At 46.0% G+C, this 26,445-nt stretch overlaps 1 protein-coding gene across 1 annotated transcript in view; it reads left to right on the top strand.

The window, feature by feature from the left end:
- Positions 1–26,445, top strand: part of palld (palladin, cytoskeletal associated protein) — a 462,346-nt gene that overhangs the window by 183,626 nt on the left and 252,275 nt on the right. The window contains exon 3 of the mRNA XM_043674519.1: positions 8,349–8,524. Within this exon, the coding sequence (XP_043530454.1) occupies positions 8,349–8,524 (176 nt within the window). The remainder of the gene's footprint in view (positions 1–8,348; positions 8,525–26,445) is intronic.

Here is a 26,445-nt window from a genome sequence, read left to right as displayed (position 1 = left end):
ATCCCTTTTAGTATTTTATATCCCTCAATTAGATCTTGTCCAATTCTTCTAAACCCCAGAGAGCAGAGAGCCAAGTTGGAACGTCATATTGCAGCTGTATAGAACATTGATTAGGCCACTTTTAGAATACTGCGTTCAATTCTGCTCTCCCTGCTACAGGAAAGCTGTTGTTAAATTTGAAATAGGACAGAAAAGATTAACAAGGATGTTGCCAGCGTTGGAGGATTTGAGTTATAGGGAGAGGTTGAATAGGCTAGGGCTGTTTTCCCTGGAGTGTCGGAGGCTGAGGGGTGACCTTATAGAGGTTTATAAAATCATGAGGGGCATGGATAGGGTAAATAGACACGGTCTCCCTGGGGTAGAGGAGTCCAGAACTAGAGGGCATAGGTTTAAGGTGAAAGGGGAAAGGTATAAAAGGGACCTAAGGGGCAATTCCTTTCACACAGAGGGTGGTGTGTGTGGAATGGGCTGCCAGAGGAAGTGGCGGAGGCTGGTACAATTACAACATTTAAAAGGCACCTGAATTGGTATATGAATAGAAAAGATTTAGTGGGTTATATGCCAAATGCTGGCAAATGGGACTAGATTAGGTTAGGCTATCTGGTCAGCATGGACAAGTCGGACCAAAGATCTTTATGACTCTAAACTGCTCAAACTCTCTTCATACGAAAAACTCCTCATCTCTGGAATCAATCTAGTCAACCTCCTCTGAACTGCCTCCAATGCAACTACTTCCATCCTCAAGTAAAGGGACCAAAGCAGTATGCAGCACTCCAGATGTAGTCTCACTTACACCTTGCACTGTTGCAGAGACACTTCCTGACTTTTATCATCTATTCCTTCAACAATGAATTCCATTTATATTCTTCTATTACCTGTTGTACCTGCAATCGAGTTTTCTGCAATTCTGTCACAAGGATACCCAGATCCCTCTGCACCAAAGCACTCGGACTTTTCTTGCCACGTAGATAGTAGGTTCCCGTTCCCTCAGAGAGGCTGTAAGCTATGTCCACCCACTGACTCCACTGAAATTGCAGGGCATTTGGAGGGGGGTGCAGAGAGGGAAGGTTTAAGCTACCCATCTCAGCTGTGGAGCCTGGAAGGGTGGGATTGCCGTGTGCTGACTGACTGCACCTTTACCGTGCAAAACTCCAAACTGCCGAAAACTGGAATGCGACAGGAATCCCGGAATCGGTTTTGAAGGGCTCAAACCACACCATTGTACCTCAGCAAAACTCTGGGCCATACGTGTCGTAAAACTGGCAGGAATATGGCTGGCTCTAGTTGGGAAGCTTGTCTGAACAGATCTAGGAAATAAAAACAGGGAGAGAGCAATCTTCATAAATTAAATGGCAAGAAAATACAAATGAGGGAAGTCGGGAGCTGGAAAACCTGTGCCTTCCTGTTCGACCTCCTCATAATTTTGATTTGAGTTGATTTATTGTCATTACATTCCGATATACAGTGAAAAGTGTTGTTTTGTGTGCTATACGGGCAGGTTGTACCATACAAAGTGCATCAGGGATGCAGAACAGTGTTACAGCCAAAGAGAAGGTGCAGAGAGAGAGAGAGAGAGTGAGATCAGAATTAGCATTTGAGAGGTCCATTGACAAGTCTGATAACAGGGAGGAAGAAGCTGTTCTTGAATCTTTTCGTACGTGTTTTCAAACTTTTATGCTCAATGGAAGGAGGTGGTAGAGAGTATTTGTTTGATGGACTGGACTGTGTTCATGACTCTCTCCGTAGTTTCTTGCTGTCTTGGGAAGAGGAGTTGCCATACCACGCTGTGATATATCCAAATAGGATGCTTTCTATGGTGTATCTATAAAAATTGGTAAGAGTGTTGGGAGAGTATCGGAATACTGGTAATTAATCCGCTGGACTGAGGCACAACCTGTTTCCCATCTCTGGTTGAAAGCAGTTACTGGAGATTTTGGCCCATGGTTTTTGACCTCTGACTGCCCTGCCCCACTTTGCTGTGAATGGCTTGCCCTTTCTCCAACCTGATTGGATGATTCTTCATTCTCAGTCCAACACAATTCTTCTGCTTTATCCCAGAACTGTTATGGCACAGAAGGAGTAACTCTTTGCTACCTTTTCCCCAGCCCCACCCACCCCCCCCATTTATCTCTCCACCCTGGAGGCTCCCTGCCTCCATTCCTGATGAAGGGCTTTAGCCCAAAACGTCGATTTTCCTGCTCCTCGGATGCCGCCTGACCTGCTGTGCTTTTCCAGCACCACTCTAATCTAGACTTTGGTTTCCAGCATCTGCAGTCCTCACTTTTGCCTATGGCACAGCAGGAGGTCACTCTGCCCATTGTGCCTTATATGAGCCTCATTATCTGGTGCCAACCTCCTATTTCTGTCACTGCACATATCACCACTGTTCCAAGCAGAGCATTCCTTACCCTAACTACTCGCTGTACGTGAAAAAAAATTCTCTCATCACATTTGCTTTGTCAGCACATCATCTGTGCCCTTGTTCCTTTTACAAGTAGGAACAACTTCTCCCGATCCACTCTATCCAGCCCACTCATGATTTTGAAACCCTCTTTGCTGTCTTCTCTCCCAGGGGAACAAAGTCAACTTGTCAATCAGACTTCCCATCTATTTATGAATCAAAGTGTTCAATCTCTAGGAATCAGGGAAGAAAGCACAATTGTCTGTGATAGATCTTTCTCATGGGTCTTTGCTCTTTGTGGTTGCCCGGGAAATTAAAACTCCAGCTCCTGGAGATTCCAGAGCATTCCTGGAGGTTTCGTAACCCTCAGGCACAACGTTGACAGCCAGTGGATCGTCTGACATTCCTTCGTTGATTTTGAAAACAAGGCAACACCTGCTTTTTCTCTCTCTCCTTAACAAGCGATAGATTTGAAGCCACAAAAGATGTGAATTCGGAGAATGCAGTTTCCTTAACGAGGCATTAATTAAACAGAGTGGAGCATGGGGGGGCATCCTGTTGTGGCGCAGTCTCCCTTGGACTGGGAGGTCTGAGTTCAAGTCCCACCTGCTCCAGAGCTGTGGAATAACATCTCTGAGCAGGTAGATTAGCAAAATAGGTGATTTTTTTTTAAAATTACTGAATGGAGTGTAGGAATTCTCATGATTTTCATTTGAAAAACAGTGCCAAGCCCTTACGATGCCATCTTTGGAACAGTTACTGAACCTAATGTTGGTTTTTCTTTCCCCTCATGTACATGTCAAGGTCAGGATTGTCAAAGAGTAAATAAGACACTTGGCACAACAACACTAATACCCACATGTTATACCTCTATGCCAACACTTGAATGAGTTGCAAGCCACAGAATCATAGCATGGAGATGGGTCCTTAGAACACAGTGCAGAACAGGCCCTTCGGCCCTCGATGTTGCGCCGACCTGTGAACTTATCTAAGCCCATCCCCCTACATTATCCCATCATTTTCCATATGCTTATCCAAAGACTCTTTAAATGCCCCTAATGTGGCTGAGTCAACTACGTTGGCAGGCAGGGCATTCTATGCCCTTACCACCCTCTGAGTGAAGAACTTGACATCAGTCTTAAATCTATCACCCCTCAATTTGCAGCTATGCCCCTTTGTACAAGCCAACGTCATCAACCTAGGAAAAAGACTCACATTGTCTACCCTATCTAATCCTCTGATCATCTTGTATGTCTCTATCAAATTCCCTCTTAGCCTTCTTCTTTCTAATGAGAACAGACCCAAGTCCCTCAGCCTTTCCTCATAAGACCTTCGCTCCAGACCAGGCAACATCCTGGTAAATCTCCTCTGCACCTTTTCCAATGTTTCCACATCATTCCTGTAATGGGACGACCAGAACTATACACAATATTCCAAGTGTGGCCGCACTAGTGTTTTGTACAATTGCAGCATGACATCATGGCTCCGGAACTCAATCCCTACCAATAAAATCTAACACACCTTGTGCCTTCTTAACAGCACTGTTAACCTGGGTGGCAACTTTCAGGGATCTATGTACATGGACTCCAAGATCCCTCTGCACATCCACACTACCACCCCATTGTGCACTACCACCCTTCAGCCCATTGTGCCTGTACTGGATCATTGAAAGGTCAGTGGAATTAGCCTCATTTCCCATTGCTTTTATGCCCATAGCTTCATTCTTCCTCAACGACTAATCCAATTTAGATTTCAAGACTCGGATTGAATCCACACAACGTCTCCATGGCAGCATCCGTCTCAGCAACCAATCGTGTGCATCCTGCTGGTCCATCCAATTGAACACCACCTGCTGTGGCACAGAAACCACGCTTTGGTTCGACAGCTGTGTCATTTTTACTCCTTTAGCTATTTCTTCAAGCACAGAGGCAGCACTGATGAGTCCAGCATTTATTGCCCGTCCCCAGTTAGAACATAGAACGATACAGCGCAGAACAGGCCCTTCGGCCTTAGATGTTGCGCCGAGTTGTGAACTGTTCTCAGCTCGTCCCCTTACACTATCCCAAAAGCATCCATGTGCTTATCGAAGGATTGCTTAAATCTTCCTAATGTGGCTGAGTTGACTACATTAGCAGGTAGGGCATTCCACGCCCTTACCACTCTCTGCGTAAACAACCTGCCTCTGACATCTGTCTTAAATCTATCACCCCTCAATTTGTAGTTATGTGCCCTTGTACACACTGACGTCATCATCCTAGCAAAAAGACTTTCACTGTCTACCCTATCTAATCCTCTGATCGAGGTTAAGCCCTCGAGAAGGTGTTGGTAAGCTGCTTTCTTGAACTGCTGCAGGTGGATCTGCTGCAGTCTGTGTGCTGTAGGTGGATCACAATGTCCTTACAGAGGGGGAGAGGTGGTGAGAGAGCTTGGAGTTCATGTTCGTAGGTCATTGAAGATGGTAGGACAGGAAGAGATGGTGATAATGGCGGCACGGTGGCTCAGCAGTTAGCATTGCTGCCTCACCAGGGTCCCTGATTCAATTCCAGCGTTGGGCAACTGTCTGTGTGGAGTTTGCATATTCTCCCCGTGTCTGCATGGGTTTCCTCCGGGTGCTCCGGTTTCCTCCCACAGACCAAAGATGTGCAGGTCAGGTGAATTAGCCACTAAATTGCCCATAGTGTTAGGTGCATTAGTCAAAGGGGGAATGGGTCTGGGTAGGTTACTCTTCGGAGGGTCGGTATGGACTGGTTGAGCAGAAAGGCATGCTTCCACACTGTAGGGAATCTAGTCTAATCTAAAGAAAGAATATGGAATGTTTTCCCTTATTGGATGAGGTGTAGAATACAAAAGGAGGGTAGTAATTGTTGTTCGCTCACAATTGAAATTTTGTAAACATTTTGTAAAGTTTTGTAGTCTCTACATAATTTAGCTTTTGTTCATTCAGGGATCTGTATCACTGGCTGGTCCAGTATTTATTGGCCGTCCCTAGTTGCCCTTTGAGAAGGTGGGGGTGGGCTGCCTTCTTGAGCTCTTGCAGTCCCTGTGCTGTGGGTAGACCCACAATGTCCTGAGGGAGGGAATTCCAGGATTTTGACCCAGCGACTGTGAAGGGACGGCGATATATTTCCAAGGCAGGATGGTGTGTGAGGCTTGGAGGGCAATTTGCAGGGTAATGGTGCTCCTGAGTAACTGCTTCCCCGTTGCCTTCGTGATGACAGAGATTGTGGGTTTGGAAAGTGTAGCAGAGGAAGGGCTGAGGAGGTAAACAATTCTCTGACTCGTGTTTTCTTGGAGCCCTCAACTTGCTCAGCCATATCAGAGGGTAGTGAAGGGTTAACCACATTGTGGGTTTGGAGTTTTGTACTGACCACACCATGTCAGACGAACTTCCCCAAAAGGGCATTAGGGAACCAAATGGGGCTTTTCCTCACAACAATCAATGACCGTTTCACCATTACTGAGAATGAATTTCGATTCCAAATTGATTCAATTCTACCAGCTGTGCTGGTGGGATTTGCACATTCTCAGGAGATTAGTCTGGACCTTTAGCTAACAAGCACAACTGAAACTACCGCTGTGCCAATATCTTTTATTGGGTTATGGCGGAGAAGCATTGGCCAACTCAGTAGAAATGACTGTCAACAATGTATTGAATAAGAACCTTTGCTCTCTATGATAAAATAAGCACAAGGTGATAGCAAATATTGCAGGAGCTAGCATCCTTTCATTTGGAAAAATAACCAGGTGCAGGTGGACTGTCTCCTAGGGCTGCTAAAGGAAACCAGGAAAGAATTAGCAGATGCTTTTGAAGATAATTTATCAACCCTCAGTAAGATTGAAGGTCTGCAAATGTTGTACCGGTTTTTAAAAAGGGCACCATCTCTACTTTCTGCTGCTTCAGGAAAGCAACCAATATCATCAAAAAACCCTCCCACCCCAGTTGTACTCTCTGTCACCCTCTTCTGTCGGGCAGAAGTTATAAAAGTTAGTGTAAATGTACGGATACATTCTGAATGGACCTGTCAAATTTTAAATTTACTGTTGACCTCGCTGTCTGTGCACCTTCTCCACAACGGTAACATTGTATTCCTCGCTCTGTTCCGTTACCCTAATACACTTTGTATGGAACGATCTGTCTGTACAGATATAATATTTAATGTGTGTTTCATTGCTGCAAGTTCACGATAACACAGTTAACGAATTGGAAACACTCTTTCTATAGCATGACTTTTACATCATTAATTGGTTATAATGTGATTCTGTTCCATTAGTTTATATGGTGCTGTTATTACGCGATTTTCTTACAGCACGGGATAGCACAAGAATGGAACTACCCTGTTATAGCAGAACTGACTGTACTGCATGCAAAACAGAACTTTTCAGTGTACTTAGCTACATGTGACAATAATAAGTCAAATCAAATCAAATCAAGCAAGAATGCATTAAATAACTAAAGGCTGGTCATCCTGACTTGGCTGGTAGGCAAATTATTAGAATCAACTTGGAGAGATAGGAAAGGGAGGGGCAGATTAATCAGGAACAGTCAGCATGGTTTTGTTAAGGGAGGCTATTGCTGGAACAGGTATTAATTTTAAATCTGAGATCAAGTTTTGTTAAAGGCATGCGGGATATGGGGCAAAAGGCAGTTATATGGAGTTAGGTCACAGAACAGCCATGATTTTATTGAATGGTGGAACAGGCTCAAGGAGCTGAATGGCCTCCTCCAGTTCCTATAAAGTTGTTTCTGACTAGCATAGATTTGAGGAAATAAGAAGAAGAATTGAAGAGGGCAGTGCAGTGCATATTGTCTCTGTGTAGTTTGAGAATGTGTTTGACAAAGTCTCACATGGAAGGCTAGGTAGAAATTTAGGATATAGGGGATGGTTTGGATCTAGAATTGGCCAAGTGACAAAAAACAAAGGATAACGGGTATTTTAGCAAATAGAAAGTGGTTTCCAGTTGTGTTCCACAGTGTTCAGTGTTGGGTACCCTGCTGCTTACTAGACTTAAATTTGGGAGGCAAGACTGAAAAATTTGTAGGTGACACAAACGTTTTAAACAGTTTCTGCCATGTCTGTTATTTTGCTCGGAGTCTACACCCAGGCTAAACCAATCAACCAATCAATCACATAATCAGACCCTCATTATCAGACACAGAGCAATCGAGCACCACAAGGATTTTGGCGGATTAGCTGATGGCCTCCAGCGCTAACTCAGTACTGATTGGCAGGAGTCCGAAATCTCAGCTCCTTGCAAACCAGGTCAAACGAGACTGAACTTTGGCAGGCAGATTCAGAGCTTACAAGAAGAAAAGTCTGGACACAGAATCGTTTCTCATTGAGAGTTTGAGTTTCTCAGAACTGTCAGAGAGCGAGCAGGTCAACCCCTCCCACTGAAAAAATGTGGATGCTAGCATTAAGCCGTGGCACTGGCTCCTAGTGTGCACTGATTACACTCATTGCCAACTAATAGCATTGCTCTATACTGTACTTTGCTATGTCTATTATCTAATCACCCCGTTTTTCCTGTGCTCTGATTGCAATCGGAGACTGCCACTCTCCTTTTAATTACTATCCAGTTTTTTTTTTAAGGAACCGCCCAGATAAGTTGTCTTCAGTTTCAGTTCAACCCTCATTATCATAAAGAAAATGTGTATATTGTCAATATTCAGAAGGGTGTGTCTGGTGAAGTACGCTATAGATCTCTGTTCTGTTAGGAGGGTGAGCCTGAAGTTTCCTTTACGTTGCCATTTGCCCCATGTAGGTTGTCGAATTAACTCGCCCCGTACATTTGAGGGTTTCACAGTGGCCTCTCCAAGAGCTGTTCACCCTCCGACTAGGGATAGCTTTCACTTTCAAGTTGCTTTTCTCTTCCTGACTGCAAGCTTTCAAAATCTAATCGGAAGGCAGATGTAATTTTCTCCATCTCTATTTGCCTAAATCCACAGATGGTCCTGTGAGGGAAAGGAGTTGGAGAATTCCCCAGACATCCAGGTATCCCAGGATGGTGATCTCTATACTTTAGCTATTGCTGAAGCCTTTGAGGACGACACTGGGCGCTACACCTGCACAGCAACCAACTGCTTCGGTTCAGACACTACATCCGCGGAGGTCTATATTGAAGGTGGGTGACAGTTTTTCAACCCTGTGCTGCTCAGGAACAGTCTGATAAATGCACGCTTACTGCTTTAAGATCATCCCAATGTGTTCTCCATTCTGAGCAACCCGCTTAAAGGTATCGTGTATCCTCCAAAGTTTGATTGCTTTGTTTTCGGGGAATGGGTTCATAGAATCCCTATAGTGTGGAAGCAGGCCGTTCAGCCCATTGAGTCCATATCAACTGTCCAAACAGCATCTCATCCTATCCCTGTAACCTTGCATTTCCCATGGCCGGTCCACCTAACCTGCACATCTTTGGATTGTGGGAGGAAACCAGAGCACCTGGAGGAAGCCCACGCAGACACAGGGAAAATGTGCAAACTCCACACAGTCGCCCGAGGCTGGAATGAACCCAGGTCCCTGGCGCTGAGAGGTAGCAGTGCTAACCACTGAGCCACCATGGCAAGCTGTATTCTATAAATCCCAGGCTCCTGGAGATACCAGGAAGACTGACATGGAAATGTGTGAGGAAGAAGCCACAAAGAGAGATGATGAACCTACAATGGTGCAGCATCTTTGATGACATTAAAACATCCCAAGGTGCATTGCTGCAATGTTTTGTGGACAAAATTTGACACCAAACAGTTCTTAATTTGTGTATGGGATGTCAGCATCACTGGCAAGCCTGGCATTGGCTGCCCATCCCTAATTACCCTTAAGCAGGGCTCCAGACCACTTCAGAGGGCAGATAAGAATCAACCACATTCCTGTGAGTCTGGAGTCACATGTAGGCCAGATTTCCTTCCCCAAAGGGTATTCGTGAACCAGATGGGTTTTTCTGGCCATCAGCCATCATTAGACTCTTAATCCCAAATTTTTAATTGAATTCAAATTCTGCTATCTGCTGTGGTGGAGTTGGAACCAGGGTGTCCAGAATGTTATTTGGGTCTCTAGATTAACAGGCCACTGCTCCCCTTTAATTATTGAATAAAAGTGTCGCCATCTGCCATGATGAGATTTGAACACACATTCACCAAAACATTACACTGGGTTTCTGGATCAGTAGTCCAGTGACAATCATCACTTGTCCATTGTGCTACCACTTCCTCAGGTCTAGTGATCCAAATTGTATGGACGTAGGAACAGGAATAGGCCATGCAGCCTGCCACCTACCCCCCCCCCCCCCCCCCATCTCCCCGGCCTATTAACTCATTGCCACTCTAACGTCTTATCCCCTAATGGTGTTAGCCTCCAAACTGAATGTCCTATCCCCTAATGGCGTTAGACTCCAAACTGAGTGTCCTATCCTCTAATGGTGTTAGCCTCCAAACTGAGTGCCCTATCCCCTAATGGTGTTAGACTCCAAACTGAGTGCCCTATCCCCTAATGGTGTTAGCTTCTGGATTGAGTGTCCTATTCCCTAATGATTTTAGTCTCCAGATTGAGTGTACTATTCCCTAATGGTGTTAGTCTCCGGTTTGAGTGTCCTATTCCCTAATGGCGTTAGACTTCGGATTAGGTGTCCTATTCCCTAATGGTGTTAGCTTCTGGATTGAGTGTCCTATTCCCTAATGGTGTTAGTCTCCGGATTGAGTGTCCTATTCCCTAATGGTGTTAGCCTCCGGTTTGAGTGCCCTATTCCCTAATGGTGTTAGCCTCTGGATTGGGTGTCCTATTCCCTAACGGTGTTAGTCTCTGGATTGAGTGTGCACAGCCCTCTGAGGTACGGAATCCCAAAAATTTACCACGCCCTGAGGGAAATAATTCGTCCTCCTCCATCACCACCTTAAATTATCTACCTCACCAAAGAGCTGAAAGAGGAGTTCCTGAACTGAAGGCCAATGGAGTGGTGAGGGTTAGGGTTCAGATTTGGAAGGCAGCACGAGATCTCAGAGGGCTGTACAACTCGAGGGCATCACAGACGTTAAATCATAGAAGGCTGCAGTGAAGAATGAGGCCATTCAGCCCTCCCCTTTAGTGGTAACAATACAATCTCTCTCCACTGGGGGTCAGTACAACCCACATCCTAATGAAACGTAGAGTGGAACAGAGTAGTTATTTATTGTCACTTGTATTTCTTACAAACAAAACAGTGAGAAGCATTGAAGATGCCATACCAGGGCACCTATATTAATGGCAGGAGATACAAAAAGACCATTAAGACAAAGCCCATCTTCGTTCAGTTCATGGCTCTTGGGTTTGGGAAAAGACAGTATGACCGACACGCCAGGCCACTGGGATCCAGGGCAGAAGCAGCCACAAGGACCAATCTCATCACTGATCCCGGGAAGGAGGACATTGCAAAAGCCTCCCAACGGAACTCCGACTAGCCGGATACAGGGCTGAAACTGCCTCAACGCTGCTGGCCTCTGCTGATGGAGCAGCCAATAGCAGGTCCCTGTGCTCGCCCCTCCGCCTCCTCAACGCAGAGTCCAACACTGGACTCACCGGCTACCAGCATACTTACTGACAAAGACACCGACCTGGGGTCTACCACATTGGGAGATGTGCATCCCTTTAAGGCCAGGAAGTATTTGCAATATGTGAATCTGTGCAAGTAGCAGGCAGTAGGTATTCAGGGTCAGGGCCATGGAGCAGTATTTTGTTCCTTACTTTTTTTTGGAATGTGAGGTACAGGAGCTTCATGGTAGTGAACAGGTTGAGTGCGTTAGAGAGACCGATACCGGGTTACACGGAGACACTAGGTGGTTGAAGGACTGAAACATTATAGTGTTTAGCACAGTGTGCTGTTTTACCAAAGTACAGCAGTGCTCACTGTGTTCTGTATCTCCAAGATGACAAAAACAAACTCAGCAAATTCTGTGCTTGTTAAAGTTTAAGCCCTATCAATGATGAAGTCACTGCACTTGGGAATTTCCTGCCAGTAAATACCAGTAAAACATTGGCTTATCTGTCCTGATACTTCCTTCTGTGACTCAACAACAAATCGTATTTCACAACCATCCTGTGAAGCGCGTTTTGCGATGTGGAAGGCGCTATATGAATGCAGGTAGTTGTTGCTAAGTTAGCTTACAGCTTTAACAGTTAGAATCCAGGTCGAAGAAAATCGAGAGAAAATGAGTCCGTTATTTTTTTTTCCTGGTGATACAGAGAGTCTATCCCTCACTGTTCCCCTCATACCCTATCTTCCCCATTTTATTTCAAAAAGGACCAAAAGACTCCCACTCTGGTAAGTAGTTTCCACCTGCATTGATTCTTTCACCACTGTGTAAAGGCAAGAGATGAGTGGCCTGGCAAAGGTGGAGGGAGATCTGGTAACTCTGTTTTAAATCAGTCTTTGGAAACTAAGTGTTGCTAGCAAGTTCAGTATTTCATCATAGAATCCCTTCAGTGTGGAAATAGGCCATTTGGCCCAAGACATCCACACTGACCCTCCAAAGAGTATCCCACCCAGACCCATCCCCCTACTCTATTACTGTATATTAGCCCTGACTAATGCACCTAACCTACACATTCTTGGACACTATGGATAACTCAACATAGCCAATTCACCTAACCTGCACATCTTTGAACTGCGGGAGGAAGTCGGAGCACCCGGAGGAAACCCGTGCAGACACAGGGAGAACGTGCAAACTCCACACAGACAGTCGGCCAAGGCTGGAATTGAACCCAGGACCCTGGCGCTGTGAGGCAGCAGTGCTAATCACTGAGCCACTGTGCCGCCTGTTCCTAGTTCCAAATCTGAAGGTAGGGATGAGCTGCCTTCTTGAACCACATCCATGCATTTGGTAGAGGGACAATTTTGGGAATAGAGTTGTGGTTAGGAATAAGGAGGGAATTCCAGGATTTTGACCCAGTGACACGAAAGGAACAGCAACGTATTTCTAAGTCAGGATGGTGTGTAGCTTGAAGGGGAACATGCATGTGGTGGCATTCCCATATGTCTGCTGCCCCTTCTCCTTTCTCAATGAAGGTGATGGCCTACTGCTTATGTTGCCCAATATTAATCAAAAATATTTATATTACTCACCAGCTACCGGTGAGTCCAGTGCGGGACTCTGCGTTGAGGAGGGGGCTGGTGGAGGGGCGAGCACGGGGACCTGCTATTGGCTGCTCCATCAGCAGAGGCCAGCAGCATTGAGGCAGTTTCAGTCCTGTATCCGGCTAGTCGGAGTTTCATTGGGCAGCTTTTGCAATGTCCTCCTTCCCGGGATCAGTGACGAGATTGGTCCTTGTGGCAGCTTCTGCCCTGGATCCCAGCGGCCTGGCGTGTCAGTCATACTGTCTTTTCCCGAACCCAGGAGCCGTGAACTGAACGAAGATGGGCTTTGTCTTAGTGATTTTTTTTCTTATCTATGCCTTCTGTCATTAATATAGGCGCCATGGTATGGCATCTTCAACACTTCTCACTGTTTTGTTTGTAAAAAATACAAGTGACAATAAATGACTACTCTGTTCCACTCTATGTTCCATTAGGATGTGGGTTGTACTGACCAGTGGAGAGAGATTGTATTGTTACCACTAAAGGGGAGGGCTGAATGGCCTCATTCTGCATTGCAGCCATTCTATGATTGTGAGTTGTACAGCCCTCTGTGATCTTGTGCTCTCTTCCAAGTAATACAATAATGTTCTGGGGACCTGGGTTCAAATCCCTTGGTGGATAATGGAATTTGGACTCTGGAATTAAGCATCTATTGGTCGACCAAGAAACCACTTGTCAGGAACACCCATCTGGAATCTACCATCCTTACCTCGGCGTGGCCTGCATGTGACTCCAGACACACAGCAATGTGGTTGACACTGGGAACGTTGGCCCAGCCAGCGATATCCACATCCTGTGAGTGAGTGGGAACTAAGTGGTTGTAAGATTGGAAGGTGCTGTGGGAGGAGTCTTGGTGAGTTACTGCATGTGCATCTTACAGAAGCTCGTTGGTATTGAGCCTTGGTAGCGGAGGGTGTAGGTAGGACTCTGATGAAAGGGAGTGCTTTTTTTCCCTGGAAGGTCTAGAGTGCTGTTGGAGCTGCACCCATTCTGTAATGCACGCTATGCCTGACATGTGAAGAGTATTGGAGAGCCACTCAGTGCAGAATTCCACAGAGAAATGGCGAAGGGAGTGCTGGAGTCAGGGAGGGAGAGGTGGGCTCTGACTCCGTTGAGATACCATTTCCCCCCCCCCCCCCCAGTGAGTTACAGCAGTGCTGTGCAAACCTTGTTCAGTGGCAAGGACCCCTTTCACAAAAGGAGTTACCACAGAGCCCTTCGAAATTTCGACCCTTAATCCTGAAACATACTCCCGTTTTAGTAATGTTTTTGAGGAAGCAGTTTGTCCAAGTGTCAGTGAGGTGAATAGACCTGTTTCACCCAGGGGCATCTGTACACAATTTGTGTATATATTTATTGCATAGATACATCTGCCTGTATAGATTGAACTTGGTGAAAAGTGAGGACTGCAGATGCTGGAGATTAGAGTCAAGATTAGAGTGGTGCTGGAATGAGGGCTCCTGCCCGAAACACCGATTCTCCTGCTCCTCGGATGCTGCCTGACCTGCTGTGCATTTCCAGCACCGCTGTAATCCTGCTCCTGTATAAATTGAATCCCTTGTATATAAGACAGACAGCCACATCTGTTTTGCCAATGTCAATAGATGTGAGGCTGGAAAAGCACCATTAGATTAGACAGTATCCGAGGAGTAGGAAAATGGGCTGAAACGTTGACTTTCCTGCTCCTCGGATGCTGTCTGACCTGCCGTGCTTTTCCAGCCTCACATCTGTTGACTCTGGCTTCCAGCATCTGCAGTTCCTCACTGCCTGCATTGTCAACGCAGTGGTTAGCGTGTACTCCCTGCTCCGAGCTCTTAACTCCTCCTGCTGTTTCAATGTTCAGGAAACATTTTGACACTATTCTGCAGACTGCCTCCCCACTCCTACAGGCACTTAAAAAGAATCTCTGTGGACCCCAAAGTGTCTAAATTCCTCCCCAGTGTCGCCAACTTTGAGAAGCTGTGCCCCGAAGGAGTTTTTGTTCCGTGAGAATTCCATGTGTAAAGTGATCCACCTTTCCTCCGCACCTTACCCCCAGCCCTTTCAAATGACTGTGTTAACTCTCCAGACCCTGCCTTTAATGTAGACCGTAACAATGTTCAAGGATTGTCTGCAGACATTGTGTTTACACAGCCAGCGAACACCATTAGTCATCGCATCACCCTCAACTATGCAGACAGGTCTGTACTGAATCAAAAAGCATTTGTGTTGTCCAACCCTTGAACTCACAATGTGGTTCCCATTATCTTGGATTTACCTCTGATACTCTCTTGATGCACTTGACAGATTGAATTATAATGTCGATGTGACAAACCTCTTCTCTCCTCCTCGCTAAGACGTGGTTCCACAGCTTTTGGTATTGCCTCTGGCTCCTGTCTCAACTGATCAAAGAGTGGCTTTTATTTCTGTGTGTGTGTGTGTGTGTGTGAGAGAGAGAGAGAGAGAGAGTCTGTGTGAGTGTAAGAGAGACTGTGTGAGTGTGTGTGTGAGTGAGAGAGAGAGAGGCTGTATGTGTGAGAGAAACTGCGTGTATGTGCGTGTGAGAGAGAGAAGCTCTGCATGGGTGTGAGAAAAATTGTGTATGTGCATGTGTCTGTCTATGTGTGCGTGTGTTTGTGTGTGTATGTGTATCTGTGTGTGTGTGTATGCGTATCTGTGTGTGTGCGTCTGTGTGTGTATGCATATCTGTGTGTGTGTATGCGTATCTGTGTGTGTGCGTCTGTGTGTGTATGCATATCTGTGTGTGTGTATGCGTATCTGTGTGTGTGCGTCTGTGTGTGTATGCATATCTGTGTGTGTGTATGCGTATCTGTGTGTGTGCGTCTGTGTGTGTATGCATATCTGTGTGTGTGTATGCGTATCTGTGTGTGTGCGTCTGTGTGTGTATGCATATCTGTGTGTGTGTATGCGTATCTGTGTGTGTGCGTCTGTGTGTGTATGCATATCTGTGTGTGTGTATGCGTATCTGTGTGTGTGCGTCTGTGTGTGTATGCATATCTGTGTGTGTGTATGCGTATCTGTGTGTGTGCGTCTGTGTGTGTATGCATATCTGTGTGTGTGTATGCGTATCTGTGTGTGTGCGTCTGTGTGTGTATGCATATCTGTGTGTGTGTATGCGTATCTGTGTGTGTGCGTCTGTGTGTGTATGCATATCTGTGTGTGTGTATGCGTATCTGTGTGTGTCTGTGTACATATGCATGTGTCTGTGTATGTGTGTATGCGTATCTGCCTGTGTGTCTGTTGCATATCTGTGTGTGTGTCTGTGTGCATGTGTGTGTGTGTATGCGTATCTGTGTGTGTCTGTGTATGTGTGATTGTGTCTGTGTGTGTATGCGTATCTATGTGTGTCTGTGTGCATGTGTCTGTGTGTGTATGCGTATCTGTGTGTGTCTGTGTGCATGTGTCTGTGTGTATGCATATCTGTGTGTGTCTGTGTATGTGTGATTGTGTCTGTGTGTGTATGCGTATCTGTGTGTGTGTCTGTACGTGTGCCTGTGTATTGACATCATTCGTTTTGCCTACACTACAGATTTCCACAGGAAGGTGGCAAGGACAGGGTGGAAATTGGCGTCAGGGAGGGTGGGTACGTTGGGGACGAGAAATGCAATATCTGCATTTATGTATTTCTGCATTTCGCGTCATTAACTTACAACAACAACTGGCATTTATGTAGCAGCGTTACTTCAGTGCGTCATCCAGCCGGGTTTTGCAGCAGCAAGTCAGATGAGGAGCTTTTGCGAGCAGGTGTCTGTTTGTTGTTTATGTGAACATAGGAATGGACAGAGGCCATTTGGCCCTTTTGAGCCTGTTCCACCATTCAATTTGATCTTGGGTTATGTTATGAGCAGCTACCGTGAGCTACCGTGAGCAGCCAATGAGTTCCCCACATTGGCTGTCAGCTTAGGCCACAGACTGTCTTGATGGTTCTGAAAAATTGTTGGCTCTCTTGTGTTCTTTCTCCCCAGCACGTGTTCTCCATGGGGTGGCTTTCATGCAGTGATGTTGTCTTCAGATCGGTGTCAGACTGCCACAATTCTCTCAAGCTGTGGCTGCATTTCCAGTTAGCAAACTGATTTTATGCCTGAGCCGGATGAGATTGAGTTTCTCTTTAGTTGGTTTTGTTGAAGCAATTTGTGCTGTTTCCTAGCAGCAGGACTCTGGGACCTGTTGGCAGATATTTGTTGTCCTTCACTTTATGATCACCCAGGCACCGAGGGGCAGATGGTAACTGCCGGGGGTGCTGGAAGGGCCTCAGTGATTAAACAGGAGCTGCCTCTCAGGTTCCCGTTTCCTGTGTCATTGCTTCTGTTGCCCCTCACTCCACTATTTGGGGCCCAGGATGGTGGAGATGGCAGGTGAAAGGCAGTGGTCCAGCAGTGGACCTTATGTGGACAATGACGTGGTTGAGAAGGTGCTAATGCTTGGATTGTGAGCATCACCGTGCCATTTGCACCTGTCTCGCTGGTCGTTGGTTACAGCCAGGTTATGTTGCAGATGTTTTATCAGGAACAGAGCTCCATTGGAGTTTGAATTTGGGTGTCGGACACACCCTCCTGCAGACTGGCATCCTTCCAGACTATGGTCATGAACTTCTTGAGGAGGACCAGTCTATCACTCATCAAGGTCCTCTATTGGAGCTTGGCATTCTCAAGCATCCAGGGAGAATTGCAGTTCCTAATGTCAATGAACTGATGGCAATATGAGTCCCAAAGGAAGTCACAAGCCTGTGCCTCTGGAGTATCTGAAGATCCCTGACCTTGTGGTGGAAGGATCCTGGCCCCGTGTAGGGACTCAGTATGTCTTGGAGCCTCTTTGTGTGACACACACGACCCCATGACCTGGGACTTGACTTGTATCCAGAACGTTTGCTGCAGTTCTCTGTCATTTACGTCTCACCATTTACATTAACTTGCCTGAACTCGATGTATGGAAGCACTTCAACTATGAAATACAGGAAGGTTTGTAATCAGGGCCTGATGGCTTAATGGATTGTCGCATCCCAAAACAAAATCGGGCTGCTTCCCATGCTTATGCTCTTCATCTGCTCCCTGGCAACCCCAGATGCAGTGAAAGTGTTCACTTCTCTTTAATAACAAGCCACTTGCCCTACCAATGATAATTCCACCATTGTTACTTGGGCTGGAACTTACAAGAAAATTGACAGTATCATAACAACTCATACTGTTATTAAAGAGAAAATTAGCTGGCAGACATAGGGTGTGAAGAAATGGTGAGGAGTGATATACATTAAGAGAGTGTTGAGTTATAAATCTCCAGAATTTCCAGTTCCATTTACATTCTTCTGTGGTTGTTTTAGACAAACAGTAGCTTCTCTTCCTCCTTTAAGCACTGTCTATATTTGCATATTAAATCAGCCGCAAACACTTTAATTAATGCAAGTGTCTCTCTCGTGATGAGCTGATTGTTAACAATGTGGATCAACGTTGTGTTTCATTAGCTGTTGGGAAACTGCAAACCAAACGTACCAAATGATCTCCAAAGAAGAAAATACCAACAAGGCTTTTATGCAACACTTACTTTAACACCAAACAGGATCAAAGTAAATTACACATGAACCTACAAGCAAATGATACTACAAATAGAAAGTTAAGTGCCACTTAAAATAGACTACACAACAAAGTTATGACTTACACAACCACAAGAATTCACTTAACTACCCTCAGAAATGGCAATATATAGATACACTGCATAGCAGTATTCAGGCAAGGTAACTCTGGTGCTCTATCCAACAAATGCTTTTGTTTTAAAGTTTCGTGCATAAGACCCACTTCCACAAATCACCCCTCCTCTCGGTGGTGTAGCTTTTCAGAGTTCCCGTTCAATTGAACAACCAGTACCACCCCCATTCATAATCTGGCTAAACATCCAGCTTTCTAGATCTTAGATTTAGATTAGATTAGGTTACAGTGTGGAAACAGGCCCTTCGGCCCAACAAGTCCACACCGACCCGCCGAAGCGCAACCCACCCAGACCCATTTCCCTACAATTACCCCTTCACCTAACGCTAAGGGCAGTTTAGCATGGCCAATTCACCTAACCTGGACATTTTTGGATTGTGGGAAGAAACCGGAGCACCCGAAGGAAACCCACGCAGACACGGGGAAAATGTGCAAACTCCACACAGAGAGTCGCCTGAGGCAGGACTTGAACCCAGGTCTCTGGTGCTGTGAGGCTGTAGTGCTAACCACTGAGCCAACGTGCCGCCCGTACTAGCTTGCATCTCCCATCTCCTTTTCTGTCAAAAGGGAATACTGAGTTGTGATTTATTTCTCCTTTCTTCAATTGTTCTCTGCACATAAGGGAATTCCTATTTCCCTGGGGATACCTGGAGATCACTGCAGGTCAGGCAGTATCCATGGAGAGAAAGCAAGCTAAAGTTTTGAGTCTGGATTACTCCATTACTTTCTCTCCATGGATGCTGTCTGACCCGTTGCAATCTCTGGCATTATTTTGTTTTCAGTATAGATTCCAGCATCTGCAGTAAATTTACTCCTCGATCTCTGTCAGCTTTGTCTCTGTGTCTGCATCTGTCCACTGATGGCCTTCACTCTGTGTGCAGCTCCTCTGCTTGTAGTTTGCTTTATACCTGAAGTTGTTCTGTTTGTCTGGCCACATAGTTTCTGTCCTAACTTCCTTCCATTGGTTCTGCCTCCAGTTCACGGAGCTCACCTGGACCAGTATTTTTGCGTGTCCTCATAGATCACAAATGATTCCTGATACAAACTCCTGGAAGTGAATTTTAAAACATTGAGAAAATTCTTTTGAAACTGTGTTGTTTTTGAGAATATTTGCAATTGTTTTACTGCCCTGCTTTTGGGTCAAATATTCTGACACTTTCCAATAAGACAGTGAACAGCGTTATCAGTGGCATCGCATTGCTTCAAGTTGTGATTTGTTATTGAAAGTATCCAAAGTTTTAGATCTTACGGTTTTGTTTTAGCTAACTCTCTTTTTTGAGTCGTTTTGCCTCTCTTTCTTTCACTTTCTTCATTTGATTTGAGTGTAATTTCCCTTCATTCTTCAACCTTCTCTTCGTTGTGGGTATGTTCCCTGAGCTGGGAAGTTGATTTGCAGACATTTCGTCCCCTGTCTAGGTGACACCTTCAGAGGCTTTGGAGCCTCCCGTGAAACGCTGCTGTACTGTGTCTTTGGGAATTTATTTGGTTCCGTTCCTGCTGCATCTGGTTGTCGGTTCTGGTAGTTTGTTGCAGAGGCCGGCCTATTGGGTCTCGGTCTAAGTGTTTGTTGATGAAGTCTATGACTGAGTGCCATGCTTTTAGAAATTCTATGGCTGTCATATGTTTAGCTTGACCTATCATCATTATGATGTCCCAGTCGAATTTGTGGTCCTTGTGTGTGTGGCTACTAGGGACAGCTGGCCGTGGGATTTAATGGCTAGATGGTGTTCGTGGATGCGGATTGCTAGTTGTGTGCCTGTTTGCCTGGTATAGTGTTTTGTGCAGTCTTTGCATAGAATCCTGTAAATTACCTTAGTCTTGCACACCATGGGTATAGGATCAGATACTTGGAAGACACTTTTGTAATCATTAAGAGACCAGAAATCGAGAACACACACCAGATCATCGACGCCATACTCACAGGGATCAGATTTACGAGAGATGGGGAAACCAACAATCAACTCCCATTCCTGAATGTGATGGTACAAGGACCACAGAATGGTGAATGCAGCACAAAAGTGTGCAGAAAAGCCACACACACACGCACACCGACCAGGTCCTGAATTCTAACAGCAACACCCGAACACACGCAAGAGAAGCTGCATTAGGACCCTGTTCAAAAGGCGTACAACACACTGCAGCACTCCCGGCCTACCAAGGGAAGAAGAGGAACACCTCTGCAGCGTATTCACCAAGGACGGATATCCCCGCAACTTATCTGCAAATGCCTGACAGACATACAACACGACAGGGACATGCCACCACCTAACTCACTAGTCACACTACCTTATATGTAAAAAGTGTCAGAGCCAACAGCTAGATTTCTCTGACCACTCGGATAAACCGATAGCCACACTCAGACAACAACTCACCAGGACAAAAGACCCTCTACCCATGGTGTGCAAGACTAAGGTAATTTACAGGATTCCACGCAAAGACTGCATGAGATACTATACAGGGAAAACAGGCACACAACTAGCAATCCACGAACACCAACTAGCCCCTAAACCCCACGACCAGCTGTCCCTAGTAGAAACACAGAGATTACAAGGACCACAAATTCGACTGGGACAACTCAACAATCATAGGCCAAGCCAAACAGAGGAGAGCCAGAGAATTTCTAGAAGCATGGCAATCATCCACAGACTCCATCAACAACACATAGACCTAGAACCAATAGGCCAGCCTCAACAAGGAACAACAGGAACTGGTAACCAGATGGAGCAGGAACGGAACCAAATAAATTCCCAAAGACACAGTACAGCAGCGTTTCACAGGAGGCTCCAAAGCACTGAAGGTGTCACCTAGACAGGGGACGAAATGTCTGCAAATCAACTTCCCAGCTCAGCGAACATACCCACAACGACAGCAAACTGCACCCGAGCTAAACATGTTTACACAGCCCTTTGTCCTTCTCTGTTAATATCTTTGAAGTCACTGGGAGGTCTGGCAGCATCTGTGGAGAGAAATCAGAGTGAATGAGGAAAGGTCACCAGACCCGAAACATTAACTCTGATTTCTCTCCACAGATGCTGCCAGACCTCCTGAGCTTTTCCAACAATTTCTGTTTCAGTTGTAAAAGTTACAGTCTGTCTCTCACTACTGACTGAGCCCTTAGATGCCTCTTTGTGTTCACTTTGCCGTTATAAATACCCAATATCACAAAGTCAGGTCACAACAAAGGGTTTTGAACTGAATGGTGCGTAAACATTCTGGAGGAGAAAGTGAGGACTGCAGATGCTGGAGATCAGAGCTGAAAATGTGTTGCTGGAAAAGCGCAGCAGATCAGGCAGCATCCAGGGACTTCCTGAAGAAGGGCTTATGCCCGAAACGTCGATTCCCGTGTAAACATTCTGACCAACTGTGTCTACTGCAAGTTGCCTCTCTTCCCCCAAGATTTGGTTGTGGTTTAACTGAAGTGCAGAAAGGAAGAATCTCACTTCCTGATAAATTAAATCCACAAAGTTTTTAATCCTCTTTGTTGTGGAGTTGAAAGAAAATCTAAACATTTCTGGGAACTATTGCACCAACTGTTTTCACATTATTGTCAAGCTTGGTGACAGAAGTCACGGTTCCCAAGAAAGAGATTTTTATTTTATTTGTTGGTGTTGCCAACACCTGTTGCCCATGCCCAGTTTTCCTGGGAAGGGCAGTGGACAGCTGTCTTTTTGAACATCTTTGAGGTGTTGGTGCTCCCGCAATGCCCTTGGGGGGAAAATGCTCCAGGATTTTGACCCAGTGTAACTGAGGGAACGGTGATATATTTCCAACTCAGGATGGTGAGTGGCTTGGAGAGGAATTTGCAGGGATGGTGTTCCCATCTGTCTATGCCCTGGTCCTTTTAGATGGCAGTGTTTGTGGGTTTGGAAGGGGCTGTAGTGAATTTCTGCTGGGCATCTTGAGTGATTGAATGTTGATGGCAGATCAAGTGGGCTGCTCTCTCCTGGATTTTGCCAACATGTTGAGTGTTATTGGGACACCACCAAGAAAGATGTGACTCTTTGCATTTCTATTCCTCAGGAAGCAGCATGTTTGAGTATCTTTAAGGAAGAAATAGACAGATTCTTAGTAAACAAGGGGTGGGGCTGAAATGTTATTGAACGTAGGCGGATTTAAGGTTACGGATATGATCAGCGATGATCTCATTGAACGGCAGAGCAGACTCATGGGGCTGAATGGTCTCTTTGTTGGAATGTTTCTGTCCTGCTGCCACCACCCCCCTCAGAGTTCACATGCACTGTTCATGGGTTCAATATATATTCTTTCTGTTTGCACTGGTGTACTCTCAGGCTGTTGTGTGAGTTTAGCTGATGTGTTTTGTTTGTCTGTCCGGAACTTGACAGGAATTAGTTGCTGTGTATAATACAGGATTCCTTCATCACCAACACTGACTTAACTTCCATGCCTCATTAACTGTAAAAGACTTCATGACATCCTGTCAAAAAATGCCAAGTAGTTTCTTTCATTTTAGGTCAACTGTGATACCTGTGTGGATCTTACGCAAGGTCTGTCCTCTCTGCATTTGCAGGGTTAGCGCTCATAGAGCTGAGAGGGTTGGGAGGGGATCTAACTGAAATCTATAAGATTACAAGGGGCAGGGAGAATAGAAAACAGTGTTCCCTTAGTCAGAGGGTCAATAATGAAGAGACATAATTTTAAGGTGAAGGACAGGAGGTTTAGTGAGGGTTTAGGTAACCTTTCAAAAGTACTTGGATGAACGCTTGAAGTGTTACAACATTCAAGGCTTAGGGCTAAGTGCTGGAAAGTGGGATAGGTTGGTGCAGACCCACGCAGTCATAGAGATTTAAAATGTGGAAACAGGCCCTTCAGCCCAACTTACTCATGCCACCCCAAATTAAACTGATCCCATTTGCCTACATTTAGACCATATCCCTTCATACCTATCCCATTCATGTGTCTGTCTATGTAGCTGACTCGATGGGCTGAAAGGCCTTCCCTGTGCTGTGACAGGAAGCAATCCCAGGTGTGCTGATGCAATCCTGTATCGCGGACAATGAAAGGAGATATCCAGTGACATCTCTCTGTTCCTCTTGTTATTCTCCAGATGACTTCATGCCAGGTTAGCTTTCAGACTTGTCTTTGTCCTCCTACCTATCTCTACCTGGTGTGAGTGTGTCCACATTAAGGAGCAGCACGTTTGGCTGTGTTTCCCATTGTGCCTGGAGTGCCTCAGCTTACTGGGGTGGGCTCGATTGTGAGGGGTCAGGGGGTAGGATGCGGGCCTGTACTTCATGACAGTTTCACAAGGCCTACCAGCACAGCTGCAACATTGACCGATTGTCACAAAGAAAACTCCAACAGCACCTCTAATTTCATAACACCCTTTTGAAAGAGTAAAATATGCCCAAACCCCTTCGCAAGAAAGTTATGTGACAACATTTGACAACCCAGCCAAAAGGTAGAAGAGACAATCGAACGATTGGCCAAAGCTTTTGGAAACGAAAGTTGATTTTCAGGAGCGTCTTAAAGAAAGAGAAGAGATAGAGAGGTAGAGGAGGTTTATTGAGTGAATTCCAGAGCTGAGGGTCTTGGTCAGTGGGAGGACTGGGCACCAAGGGGTAAGGTGGTGAACAGCAGAAATCGTCCAGAGCACAGAGGGCGTTAAGAACGCTTACCTTCATTGCTCAGACCTTTGAGTATAGGAGTTGGGACATTAGGGTGGCACAGTGGCTCAGTGGTTAGTGCTGCTGCCGCATATATCCAGACACCCAGGTTCGATTCCAGTCTTGGGTGACTGTCTGTGTGGAGTTTGTAAATTGTCTGCGTGGGTTTGCTCCGGTTTCCTCCCATAGTCCAAAGGTGGACTGGCCTCCACAGTCAGGTGGATTGGCCATGTTAGGTGGGCTAGCCATGGGGAATGCAGGGTTGTAGGGGCTGGGATGCTTTTTGGAGGGTCGGTGTGGACTCAATGGGCCAAATGGCCAGATTTTAAAAAGACAATGAGGGGCATTTTTTTTTTTACACAGAGGGTGGTTCGTGTGTTGAATGAACCTCCAAAGGAAGTGATGGATGTGGGTACAATTGAAATATTTAAAAGACATTTGGATGGAGACATGAATAGGAAAAGTTTGGAGGGATATGGGCCAGGAGCAGGCAGATGGGACTAGTTTAGTTTGGGATTATGTTCGGCATGGACTGGTTGGATCGAGGGGTCTGTTTCCATGTTGGATGACTCCATGACAGTGTGACCGGAGAAGGTGTCAAGGATGCACAGGGACATACGAATCAGAAACAACAGGAGAGGGTCACTTGGCCCCTTGAGCCTGTGACAGCAGTCAGAAAAATAATGGCTGATCTGATTGCTTCACATTTCCACCCACCCCGCCGAAACGTTTCACCCTCTTGCTTTTCAAGAATCGCTTTAGCTTTAGCCCCAAAAAGACCCTGCTCCCACTGCGTGAACATCCCCCCTCTGCAGCATCGACAGTTACATGGACTCTGACAAATCTGAGAGCTGGAGAGGAGAGTCAGGGCAGGTGAACCAAATAATATTTTAGGAAATTAAGGCTGCAGTCCAGCAGGTAGGAACAGAAAGAAAATCCAAAGGTTATATCAACATTCAAGGCGAGATGTTACAAAGAGTACAAAACGTCAAAAACTAAAGGCTATGTTTCTGAATCTGTGCAGCATTCCCGATAAAGTAACTGAACTGACTGAGCACATAGAGATGAGAAATAACCATTATGAAGATGTGGACACAGAATGATCTGGACCAGGTCCTGAACACTGAGTAGTGTCTAACACTCTGGGAGAATAGAAAGCTCAGTATAAGTGGAGGGTGTTAATCAAGGATGACCTTGGTTTAAGCAATCAGGATATAGACCCGGTTCGGGTGGAGATGAGGAATAGTATAGGAAAGAAATCACTGGTGGGAGTGGTCTCCAGGTCACTAACAGAAAGTACAAGATGAAGAATCACACTTTAGATTACTTACAGTATGGAAACAGGCCCTTCGGCCCAACAAGTCCACACCGACCCTCCGAATAGCAACCCACCCAGACCCGTTCCCCTATATTTACCCCTTCACCTAACGCTACGGGCAATTTAGCATGGCCAATTCACCTGACCTGCACATCTTTGGACTGTGGGAGGAAACCGGAGCATCCGGAGGAAACCCACGCTGACACGGGGAGAATGTGCAAACTCCACAGAGACAGTTGCCTGAGGCGGGAATTGAACCCGAGTCTCTGGCGCTGGGAGGCAGCAGTGCTAACCATTGTGCCACCATGCCGCGCTGTACGTGACTGAGTATTCAGCATAAACAGACAGAGTCATATAGCTGTACAGCATGGACACAGACCCTTCAGTCCAACTCATCCATGCCGACCAGATATCCAAAATAATTCTAGCCCCATTTGCCAGCATTTGGCCCATTCCATACACGCACCACTCTCTGGGTGAAAATGTTGCCCCTTAGGTTCCTTTTAAATCTTTCCCCTCTCACCTTAAACCTATGCCCTCTAGTTTTGGACTCCCCCACCCCAGGAAAAAGACCTTGTCTATCCACCTTATCAATGCCCCTCATGATTTTATAAACCTTTATAAGGTCACCCTTCAAGATCCAACACTCCAGGGGAAATTGTCCCATTCTATTCAGCCTCTCCCTACAACTCAAACCCTCTAACCCTGGCAACATCCTTGTAAATCTTTTCTGAACCCTTTCCAGTTTTACAACACCCAGGGAAACCAGAATTGCACACAATATTCCGAAAGTGGCCTAACCGATGTCCTGTACAGCTGCAACATGACCTCCCAACTCTTATCTCCCCTTCCTAGACCTCTCCATTTCTATCTTGGGCGACCGAATCAATACGGACATTTACTATAAACCGACCGACTCCCACAGCTACCTAGACTATACCTCCTCCCACCCTGCCCCCTGTAAAAACGCCATCCCATATTCCTAGTTCCTTCGTCTTCGCCGCATCTCCTCCCAGGAGGACCAGTTCCAAAACCGTACAACCCAGATGGCCTCCTTCTTCAAAGACCACAATTTACCCCCAGACGTGGTCGCGATGCCCTCCACCGCATCTCCTCCACTTCCCGCTCCTCCGCCCTTGAACCCCACTGGTCCTCACCTACCACCCCACCAACCTCCATATACAGTGTATCATCCGCCGTCATTTCCGCCACCTCCAAACGGACCCCACCACCAAGGATATATTTCCCTCCCCTCCCCTATCAGCGTTCCGAAATGACCACTCCCTCCGTGACTCCCTCGTC

This window comes from Chiloscyllium plagiosum, chromosome 2, assembly GCF_004010195.1.
Source record: "Chiloscyllium plagiosum isolate BGI_BamShark_2017 chromosome 2, ASM401019v2, whole genome shotgun sequence".
Classification (NCBI taxonomy): Eukaryota; Metazoa; Chordata; class Chondrichthyes; order Orectolobiformes; family Hemiscylliidae; genus Chiloscyllium; species Chiloscyllium plagiosum.
This window is presented reverse-complemented; position numbering and strand designations above follow the sequence as displayed.